Source organism: Artemia sp. Qi Xiang Cuo, chromosome 20 (genome assembly GCF_049724085.1).
Source record: "Artemia sp. Qi Xiang Cuo chromosome 20, ASM4972408v1, whole genome shotgun sequence".
Taxonomy (NCBI): Eukaryota; Metazoa; Arthropoda; class Branchiopoda; order Anostraca; family Artemiidae; genus Artemia; species Artemia sp. Qi Xiang Cuo.
The window spans coordinates 53,500,060-53,512,314 of record NC_142813.1 but is presented as its reverse complement, the minus strand read 5'-3'; the positions used below and the strand labels follow the sequence as shown (position 1 = coordinate 53,512,314).

General features: G+C 34.4%; 1 protein-coding gene across 3 annotated transcripts in view; it reads right to left on the bottom strand.

Moving 5' to 3' along the window:
• Positions 1-12,255, bottom strand: part of MICU1 (Mitochondrial calcium uptake 1) — a 127,498-nt gene that overhangs the window by 72,733 nt on the left and 42,510 nt on the right. For all 3 annotated transcript variants that reach the window (XM_089106330.1, XM_089106329.1, XM_089106331.1), the window contains exons 3-5: positions 10,777-10,954; positions 2,086-2,248; positions 586-623 (exon numbers count right to left, since the gene is read on the bottom strand). In XM_089106330.1, coding sequence (XP_088962456.1) covers positions 586-623; positions 2,086-2,248; positions 10,777-10,954 — 379 coding nt within the window. The remainder of the gene's footprint in view (positions 1-585; positions 624-2,085; positions 2,249-10,776; positions 10,955-12,255) is intronic.

Genomic DNA, 12,255 nt, shown 5'->3' with positions numbered 1-12,255 from the left:
ATACTGCGGATTTCATAAAAAATGGATTACGTAATTTAAGCTAGTAGTTTTCCCTGTTGAACCGTTTCAACAATTATTTTTATATTTCAAGTTTATTTCTCACAGATGTTCAATTCGTCGACAAAATTTACCGGTTGACAAAAGGATTGAAAAAAGTTGATAAAATTTACTGGAAAACTTATAATAAAAATAAACAAATAGAACGGCCTAGTTAAATCCTAAACAAGCTGTAGTCACTTCCATCAATCTTATTTTTGTGCTCCCATAAAACTATAAAAAAGTCAGATGCCGCACCCATTTATCTTGGTTACAAGAGTGGAACCCAGGGGCGTCGTTTCAAAGGGGCAAGGAGGAGGGGCCGTTGCCCCTCCAATAATGTGGAAAAAATCATTATATAGCCCATCCTCCTTGAACATCCGTATATGGACCCCTCTTGCCTTCCCAATGAAAATACTGTAGATTCGCCCCTGGTGGAACCTATTACTTAAGTATCAAACTTCGAAAAGATAAATTAATAACAAACATAAGTTACTATTTTATTATATATAAATATACACAAAAAATAGAGATCAAAAGACTTCGTACCTTAAAATCCACAGTCTCGAAATGATCCAGTCCAAGTCCTGCAAGAGAATGCAAAATTTTATACTGAAAATCAAACTAAGAAGAAAAATATGAAAGATTAACAATTTTTAAGATTTTATGAATACGAATCAGATTAAAGATAATTTTTATATGAAATTTAATATTACTTTATAAATAAAAATATTTACTTAATAACAAAAAAAGATGAGAACCTGGCTTTACCAATAGTACTTAAGAAGACAAAATATTTCTTTAAAAAAACTTCCATCACAAGCCCCGAAGGATCGAATTCGAATTTCGGAGATATATATATATAAAAAAGAAGCAAAATTGGTTAAAAAACTTCAGTACTACATCACTTTTCTTCAGATTAGCTGTTACGTTCGAACGATAGATAAATCTACTTCATACTAGATACTTGAACCAGTAGGAATTCCGATCGTTACCCAATGTTTGACAAGTGTCAATCCTTGTTCTTCAAACTCTTCAGTAAGTTATGCGAAAACTTATAAATAACTTTTATTTTAAAATATACTCAAAAGAAAAAATAATGTTTTATTCTGCTAACCGGACAAGTTACTATTTTTAAATTAAAATTCAGGCTGAAACCGTAGGTAGGTGTGCCATGGCTCACCTTTAGAGGATCACCTCCCCCCGCGCAAGCGTGAAAGCGTTGATCGCGTGACATAAAACCGCACTTGAATAGGTATAACATATGAAAAAACACCGGATTTGAATCAAATATAAATCGAATTTACCACAAATTTACAATTTACATCACAAGTATTAACAGCGTTTTTTTTTAAGTTATAATAATAACTTTTATTTCAAAATATACTCAGAAGTAAAACATAATGTTTTATTCTGCTAACCGAACAAGTTACTTTTTTTTTATTAAGATTCAGGCTGAAACCGTAGGTAGGTGTGCCATGGCTCACCTTTAGAGGATCACCTCCCCCCGCGCAAGCGTGAAAGCGTTGATCGCGTGACACAAAACCGCACTTGAATAGGTATAACATATGAAAAAACACCGGATTTGAATCAAATATAAATCGAATTTACCACTCATTTACAATTTACATCACAAGTATTAGCCTGGCAAACAAGGGCGCAGTATAGAAACATCAGTGGTGCCAAAACATGCAAAACAATGTTACCAACAATAACAACATCAAAAAGGTCTTTTCAAATCCGGCCTTCTTTTTGAGAGACAGTTTATTAAATTTCTGTTTTAAATTGTTGTAGCAAACAACTTTAGTTCGTATCTTTTCCAAAGCTTGCTTTTTGTCACAACTTTTTAGTTTTCCTGGGTAGAGGGTCCTAAAGACTGTTTTTTTTTTTTGGGGGGGGGGGTGTAAATCCTCCTATTTCCCTCCTGCAGAAATGCGTGCAGGTATATCCATTTTTAACCTATGCTCCCACCAATAAATCTGTTTCAAGCATCGACTGAACACTGGAGATGAACATATAAATAAAAGTATTTCTAAACTAATTAAGTACCTTCAGGTTGCTTCATACCAGGAGTTAAAGATCTTAGAAAATCGTCAGGTGTCATATATATTTCGCTGTCACCGCTTGGGTAGTGTACTTTCCTCGTTGCAAAGTACCGAAAGACTTTGTCAGGAGTTGAATACTGACGGATTCTATTCTCATATTCAACTATCTGAAAAAATGCACAAATTTAATGGAACTACTAATATTAAATTTATTAATGATAGCAATATAAGAACGGAATTAATATATAAAATATTAATGTAATAAAACTATAGAATACAAACAATGAAATCAAATAAATAGTATTGAATAGTGTTAAAACTTAACTAAAAAGCACGGAAACTTGGCAGGTGTCTTAATTCATCGTGAAATAAAAGAAATACGTATATGTTGAAACACGAAAATGAAGAAAACATACATATAAAGTACATATGCACACAAGTATCTTTTTAGTTTCACCTGCTGTTAATTCTAAAATGTAGAAAGTAAAATCAGAAAGTTTTGCATGTTTTACAAAGAGACTTGTCCCCCTTAACAATCGGGAGATTTTATGATTACAATCATTTCAATAGGTTCAGCCGTTGTTTGCGGTTTTGACGAATACCCCTTCCTCCTACCAGACATAAATAAAAGTTGCTATAAGTCTACTACTAGCGAGGTCAACTAAAACTTGGGCAATGAATTTAACACTAAATGTGAAATGTTTACACTACTAGCACTAACAACCAACTCACTGCAGCACCAATCCGCCAGAGGCAAGCAGCTGCGCACGCATCTTCTCCATCCCAATCTTTTCAAAGTTTTTCTCTTTACATTTTAAAGCTACTTTCTCCTAGGACATTCCAATTCGCTTTAATTCCTCTCTTATGACAAACAACAAATCAAAAGTAGAAACAATAGGTTTTTTTTCTAAAGACAGTGGAATTCCAAACTTTAAACGAATATTTCGGTCCTATGTCCAAGGGCCGCCCTCAGCAGACCACAAACGAAAATATATGAAAAGTTTTTATGATTTTTTAAGTTCTAAGTTTGTATTTCAATGCAAGTTTCTCTTTTATTTTTTCGCTTGTGTTGTGCTGAGGACGGTCCTTGGACATAGGAGCGAAATATTCATTTGAAGTTTATAATTCTACTGTCTTTAGAAAAAATTCCCTCTTGTTTGTACTTATTTGTGATGAAAAGGCAGTGTGGTCTTCGTCGCTATTTACTTCCTTTCTTATGACCTCTTCCCACCTTGCTTCGGAGTGACCCCATTCCCACCAGACAAAAGCACTTGATTTTTGTCAGGCCATAGATGGATGGCCGAAAAGGACAATCTTTGGTCTGTCATCCTTCATCCACAAAATATGTCCTAGCTATCTCATTATAGACCTGGAAAGCGCGAAAGAGTCGTTTTCTTCGCACAGCTTACTGTTTGAAATAGTCATTCCACGGGTACCAGGTTTTAAAATTCCACATTGTTATTTTTCTGTTTTCAGTGAAAATAAGCAAAAAAAATATTCAATATACAGATCCTAAATAATAATAGAAATTCCTAAGTCTTAGCACACACCTTATTCACCAGGTTATATTAGAATGCATCCTTAAAGAGCCAATCATAAGCAACCACCAAAAGCCCTAAAAACTACGGATAACTGATAATAATTCATCATAATAACGACGAAAAATAGCAACACGGAAACTTCTGGTAAAATCGTCGTATGTCTGTAACAGCTAGATCGCTGTAAGTGAATTCACCTTAAAATTGGGAAAATTTGACAAAGAAGCTACATTTCTGCTAGAACACAATCTTCATTATGTCAACTATATGAATACACAGGGTATTTTTATATAACATAACATGGTATTCATTTGCAACTTTCACCTAAAAAAAAGAAGAAAATTAAGGTCTTCTATACCCATAATCTGCTCCCCCTAATTACTTGCAATTACTCCTACCAGCCCATTGCAGCATCAAGTAACCATTTGAGGCCAAAGGTGCTAGAGACGCGTCTCCTCCATCCCAAGTTATTCCGAGATTCACTTTTTATCCCCATCCCCCATGAAGTTCAAATTGCTTATACTTGCCAAAAATCGTCTGCTGAAAACATTCTTTATTTTGTTTATTGTCATTTCTCATTAATTGTTATTTATCAAAGTTTTAAACGTAGCAGTCCAAAATGTGTTAGTGTGAAGCTACGAATTTAATAAAATATTTATTTATTTTATCGATTTGTACTTTATTGCAGAAGCTTTTTGAGGTAGAAACTATTTTTCGAGTCTCCATGATTATCAGAATAAACTTGATACCAGAGATCCATTTCTCAAATATTTTCGCATACGGCAGAAGATAATATATATTCTTTTAGAAAATCTACAGCTTCTAATCACTTTGAAAACCTATTAAAACCAAAAGGATTGGGTCAATTAATTGAGCCATTGTTAAAGGATCTACTTATCTGTTTACTACTACTACTAACAACTCACCGCAGCACCAAACCGCCTGAGGCCAACCCAGCTACGCACGCTCCTCTTCCATCCCAATCTATTCAAAGCTTCCCTTTTTACACCCACTCAGGAAATTACCATTTCCTTTAAATCGTTCTTTATGACGTCCTCCCACCCCAGACAAGGACGACCTGCTTTCCGTCTAGCCCTAGACGGTTGGCCGAAAAGGACAATCTTCGGCAATCTGTCATCCTTCATCTGCACAACGTAACCTAGCCACCTCAACCTTTCTTTCATTATAGCCTTAGAAAGCGGTTTGAACCACATTTTTCGAACAGCCTACTGTTTGAAATACGGTCAGTCAACTGGGTACCCAGAACAATCCGTAAACAATTTCTCTGGAAAACATCTAGCAAATCTTCATCCGCTTTTCAGAGCGCCCATGCTTCAGAGCCATATTTGACCAATGTCATCACTGTAGCTTCCAATATTCTAACCTTATGTTGCAGGCTTATATTCCTATTCTTCCAAACTATTTTAACTGTGAAAAAACACCCTGAGCCTTGGCTATTCTACTTTTAACATCTTCACTGCTCCCACCGTCTACACTAAAAATACTACTAAGGTAAGTAAAGCTGCCCACCTAATCAATCTTTTCATTACCCAACGTCACCTTTTCAGCTTTACTTATTCCTAGCCTTAATGACTTAGTCTTCTTAACATTAATTGTCAAACCTATTCTAGCACCCTGAACTCGCAAAACCTCTAAAAGTTCATTCATTTTGCTCACACTCTCATCTAGGATTCTTAAATCATCAGCATAATCAAAGTCCAGGATAATTTTTCTCCCCATTTGATTCCGTGGTCTCCCATTGACTTTCCTGTGCTCCTTAAGACAAAGTCCATCAAAATAATCCATATAAAGGGGGATAGAACACAACCCTGCTTAACTCCTGACTTAATACAAAACCAGCTGCTAAACTCATTTCCTACCTTAACCGCAGCAGTGTTATTCTCGTACATAGCACTAATCACTATAATATATTTGTTAAACCATACATGTAACCTTTGCTAAAGCTCTTCTATCAACAGAATCGAACGCTTGCTCATAATCTATAAGACTGAGGACTAAAGGTGTTTGAAAACTCAGGCACTTCTCAATTATTAACCTAAGAGTAAAAATTTGGTTGAAACATCCTCTACCTTTTCTAAAACCGCACTGCTCTTCTCTTAAAACTTTGTCTACAGCATCTCTCAGTCTAAAAAGTATCATATTACTAAGTAATTTGTTACCTACAGAGACCAGACTAATGCCTCGATAATTACCACATTCACTCTTATCACATTTCTGAAGAAGTTGCTTAATTAAGGTTTTCCTAAAATCATTAGGTACTTCCCCTTTTTCAAAAATCATGTTCATAATCTTCAGTAACTTATTTCTAACCTCAGAACCACCATATTTAAGAAACACATTTACCACCCTATCAGCACCTGGAGCCTTATTATTTGTTAATCCTTTTAGCACTGTTGCTAGTTCTTCCTCCCAAAACAGATCTTCCTTCACATCCAAGGTATCACAAACTTTTTTCATTTTTCTCTATATCTTTTCCCGCAACTCTATCTCGGTTTAGAAAATTCTCAAAATTTTCTGCCCATCTCTCTTTAACTCTTTCCTTATCACTAATCGTAGCAACGTTCCTATCTTTAACTGGGACAAGTCCTGATTGACTACTCCCTCTCAATTTATTAACATGCCAGTACAATATTTTACTATTATGCCGTCTAGCTGCATCTTCCAGATCCTTGGCAATTTTCAAACTTATCTGTTTGAAAAAATAAACTCTTAAAAATACACTTGACGTCAAAATAACATACAAATATTTTATCTTCCAGGATTCATCTTAGGTCCATTCATACCGGAAAACAACAATTTTTTAGTTTTTTCTTGAAACAGTTTTATCACATTTTCGGTGCTACGCCGTCAAACCATGAAAACAAATAAGCGAGAGTAATTGGATAAATATGACAACGCCTTTCGTCTCTAGAAATTCAAAGATTAAAATTCACTAAGTGAATTCCTAAAGATACCAACCAGGTTAACCCATAAAGATACGGTAGGTTAACTCCTAGGTTAAGTCCTAGGTTAACTCCTAAAGATACGAAGGAAAATTACAGCTTCTTAACCTATTTGGTGCCACAGGTTCTCAGCTTCTTTTTTGTTGGTTTACCCAAGTTTCTTTTTTTCGAAATTTGGCCCGGCTACTACCCAAAAATTCATAATTGTGCAGTTTTTTTATTAAAAATTGAGTTCACAATTTTTTCCTAATTTTTCAGACATATGTAGTTGGGAAGTTTCCGCTTAACCAATTTAAATAATTATACTTAATTTTCACTGTCTTTGGTGTTTTAAATTACCACCACCGTTTTTCAGAATCGTTCACATTAAAGCAAAGGTTCAGCATTATATTTGGCAAAAAAAAAAGAAAGAAAAGAAAGAAAATAAACAAACAAAATATTTCAGAAGTCTTTATTGAGCTTTGCTGACAAAGTGTTGAGGTAGCAAATCTTTGGTTTTATTACGTCATTATTGATTAAACACTCCAGTGTTTAACCCCCTGAAACTATGACGACACATTTTTTATAGGCGGACTCGATCTATTTTCATTCCACGTGAAAATCCCCCTTTCCATCCACCCTCGGATTGTTTAGCAAAAAGAGTATTAAAAAGTTCTTGCACAAAACTACGGCTTGTCTAAAGTTTCAAAATAGAAAATTTAAAATTCAAATATTAAAATTTGGACAAAGACTTCAATTACAATCCAACAATTTACTTCTTAAGCAGAAAAGCTATACAAAAAATAACAATAATAAAATAGTTATTGAATCGAAAGACTTTATGTATATCCAGGTTATCAAAATGGTATATCTGCAATAACACGGGAAGAACATGGGGCATGAAGTTGAAAATTTAAAAGTGTAAGGAGAAGGAAGGGTGAGCAAGAGAATTTCAAACTTTTTGCAGGGGGGAGGGGGTGAAATGAGTAATTTGTTTTTGTTTTTATCCACACAGACGTTTTTGCACCATAAGCACTTATGGGATTTAGAATCTGTTCACCATGAAGTAGGAAGATAACTAATAAAAAACACTGTTGCCCAGTTATCAAAATAGCGTATTTTTAATATCTCGGGAAGGGCTTTGGGAATCACGTAGAAACGTATAGGCAGTATGGGGGGGGGGGTGCCAGAAAAGTATAGGATTTGAAAATTTTTTGTTTGTAATCCGCCTCAATCATATGGCACTATAATTCATCCCCGGGGAAGTAGCAACGTAAACCAAAAGACAAAGCGCAGTCAGGTTATGGAAAAAGTGCATCTGCGATATCTCAGGAACGATTGGGGCGGGGGAGGGCAATTTGAAACTTTCTGGGGGTTGGAGGGGGCCAAGTGGACCTCAAATTTTGACTTGCAGGGGAAGGGGCCAGATATGAATTTAAAAACTATATGTGTATCCAGGTTCTCAAAATAACCTATCTTCAGTATTTCGAGAACGGCTTGGAGAATCAAGTTACAATTTTTAGGGAGTGCTGGGGGAAGGTTAGGGAAAAGACATGTTAAATCTTATGTTCAGTGTAAGGAATGAGCATGGACATTTGTGTCTCCAAAATATCGGTTTGCAATCCAGCCATTTATATCTCGAAATCCTGAAGCTTATATTCATACCCTAAGTGAAGAGGGTCCTTACAGACAGAAAACTTAGCTTTTTTCTTTTTGCAAGTAAAAGGGCCAACAGCTTTTTCCCGTTCGGGCAGGACCGATAATATATTTGTATAGACTAGATCAAAAAGCACTTGACGCAGAATGTACTCGATTATCCCAGACTAAATGAATTTATGATTCATGGTGCCCAAAATGAACCTCCTAATTTCTGTCTCCACATGACTTGAAAATTACATTCATACGTTGGACGAACAGATGGACCTTAAAGCAAAAAACAAACTTGAGACTAATTTTGGCTATATTGTATTGTACCGCCCGCAAATAGAACCGAAAATTTGTTCCGGGTAGGCCTGAAACATACCAGGCCAGATAGACTTAAATAAAGACACACTATTTGAATTTTGGTTTTATCAAAGACAAAACACATACAAAACATTTTCCCTCATATCGTTGTATCACTGAAAAATAAAGAATCGTTGAAACTTCCAGGAATTAATGCTAATACAGTTTAATCAAACAATCTTGTTTCATTAATCCGACATGCAGAACTTTCTATCCATACATGAATGAATAGTTTTGTCCAGTTACCAGTTCCGTGCAGAGTATTTCACTATCTAATAAACAAAATACAGCACTTAGAGTATTTCACAAACACAGCTACAAAATACAATCTACTAAATAGCACAAAAAAATAAAATAAAACAATATTCAGTCTCTTTGTTCAGTTCAAGTATGCTGAAATGGCATAACGAGCCTCTTTAATAAACCAAATAACATTAATATTAAAAATTCAAAGTAAGAAAATTTAAATTGCGTAAGTAAGTAATTCAAATTGCATTTCGGTTCTTTCATTTTCAAAAAGTTTACACTCAAAAAGATAATGATATAAAGTCTCTTCATCACCGCAATTACAAGAGAAAGAATTATTTTTATTAATTCTTCATAAAAATGAATCTAACTTACAATGACCAGTAACAAGTTGTGTCAGTTTATAATTAGGAGAAGTTTTGCAACTTGAAGAAGGTCAACATGATCAGTAAAAATCTGATGTGTCCAGGGTTCAACAGCTTGGCAGAATAGCTCGTACCATGTCATATATAGTTTTTTTGCGTAAAGTTGTGTCAGTTTATAATTAGGAGAAGTTTTGCAACTTGAAGAAGGTCAACATGATCAGTAAAAATCTGAAGTGTCCAGGGTTTAACAGCTTGGCAGAATAGCTCGTACCATATCATATATAGTTTTTTTTGCGTAAAGTTGTGTCAGTTTATAATTAGGAGAAGTTTTGCAACTTGAAGAAGGTCAACATGATCAGTAAAAATCTGATGTGTCCAGGGTTTAACAGCTTGGCAGAATAGCTCGTACCATATCATATGTAGGTTTTTGCGTGAAGTTTTCGGAATTTTATTTATAGTATTAGAGGTAGAAAATAAATTACCGAATACATAATTTGCTTGCGAGTCAGTATAATATGTATATTCATTTGATTTATGGCTATTTAAATTATTCAGGGTTGCAAATAATCTGACGTTCCTTTCCTTATATATCTGGCAAGAGTCGAGAGTTTTTGGCTAAAAAGTCGATAGGAAGGCTCCTGCTAAAGCCGGTACTGTCTAAGTTTTAGCGGACAAAAAAGCTTTGGAAATTGAAACCATAGAAATTCTTTGGACAGATACTAACTTTTTTACAATTTTCTTTTTATTCAGCGCAGGCAACCATACAGGTACGGCATATAAAATGGTGGATTCAATAGCAGCTTTATGTAACTTTCTTAGGGCAAATGGTTTAAAACCCCAAGCGGTTCAGGCGGCACATAACAAATTTGTCGAATATTGTCTGACGACTTTTACATTTAACTTTATCCATACATATTCTTTTACACATGTATAGAAAATCAATTGCTAAATCCTTTAAACACTGACCAATTCAAAATATTTCTTCAACAAAATATAAGATTTAATAGAAAGACTAAAATCAAGACATTTTGGGCGGTGCTGAGGGGGGACGGATCGAAAGCCCTCCCCAAGGTTATATGCCTGGCATGATCCATTTTCGTTCAAATTACGTTTCTAACATTAATGTATTTTTGTAGCTAAACTATGAGGGCAATTTTATAAATTTTACTATTCGGGGAGGTGATTTCCAATCTTGATTGGGGCACAGTTTTTCTGAAATTTACACAAATATATCAGAAAAATAAAAACCTAAGAACCTTACAAGCTAAAAAAATATTTTTTGCAGGATCTCAGCCTAATATTTAAGATCTGACAACTCTATATTTGCAAAAGTGTATTTTTTTTTTTTTATCAGATATTGAACTGCGACAGTGCTGGTTAGACTAGAAAACAATAAAAGTAAGTGACATAATGCACAGACTTTGAGTAACTGTTTGCACCAGGATTATAGCAAACTATATTAACAATCACCGTAAGGTTAGAAGTAACCATCGAAGCAACTTTTAATATTAATAATAAAATACTGAAAAGCAGAATTCCGTCAGAACCTGACGAAATATGCAAGACAAAGAATATTTTTGGATTCGGAGCAATAATTTACCTTTCGGTCCCGAAAATTGATCCTATCTTTTTTATTCTTTTTCTCTGTGTCAGACAGCGCTTCCAATTCATTTCTATTCGTCTGATCTATTGACTCTTGTTTAAGTGATTTAGCTTCAACTGATGGAAGTGTCTTCTTTATTAACGAGCTAAACTTCCGACTGAAATAGTAGTACAAGCTGGAAATAAGAAAACAGATTCAAACATAAATCTTTTTATTCAGAAAACTCACAAAACTGGCAACACCAAAACTTATTAAAAAATGATAATTTTTCGATAGTTCATTGGTAAAGGTGTGCTTTGATTTAACTTGACTTAACTTGCATTATTGATTAGTAATTACTAAGCAAACACAAAACTACCCAGGCAAGGTTCAAAAGCCTGGCGATAGACAGCTGTAATCTTCTGAATACCAGTCATTAATTAAATTAATTGTAAAAAAATGGACAATAACACTCAATTAACAAAAAATTGTTTTACGGCTGTGATTCATTTTCGTATAGTAACATTATATTACATTAAATATAATAAACATATGCGAAGTAGTAATATTTCGTATTGTTATAGTAATACATAGTTATAGTTTACTTACGGTTAAACAAACTCAAACGCAAAATCTGAATTCAAGATGCCAGGGGAGGCCGGAAAACGCCTTTCGGCCTACGGTTAAACAAACTCAAACGCAACACGGTTAAACAAACTCAAATGCAACATCTGAATTTAAGATGCCATGTGAGGCCGGATGAAAATATAAAATATTGCCTATCTTTTATTTTTACTGCTCAACTAAACCTATGAATAGCAACTTTTATAGCAGCATCAATTATTCTTTTACCTTTCTCTGTTTCTTCTTTTACATTGTAGGCTATAAGCCTACTTCAAAAAAAAAAAAAAAAAAAAAAAAAAAAAAAAAAAAGTCTGCATTCATTTTGCTTACTATTTAAGCCTTAGCTTGCATGTCAATAGGGAAGGACCAGGTACGTGGTTGGTTATAAAAATTCTCAGTTAAGTGAAATTTAAAAGCATGATTGAAAAGATAAATAAAAACAATCAATGCATTTCCTTTGTCTTCCTTTTTTTAAAAGAACGGTTCTAGGAGAATACCCCCCCCCCCACCCCAAAAAAATACCCACCGTGGAAAATAAGGCTTTCCAAACTTGAGAATTTTATTTGAGTTTTATTTTTTTAATTTCCGTAGGGTGATGGAATTTTGGTACATGTGTATTATGTGCCACTCCCTCAAGTTTACGCTGTGTAAAATTCGAGAACACACCGTTTTTTTTGTTAGTTTCTTCGTTACTCTAGAAATAAATCTGCGCTATAGATTTGCATATTAGGGGGGGAGGGGCAAGTATAGAGGGTCTGTTAGCAAAATTCATTTTGTACAAATATTCTGCATATTAGATAGATAGAAAAATGAGTTTATTTTTATGCCAAATATACGGCCAAGAACAAAGTAAAATAACAGAAATGAATATAG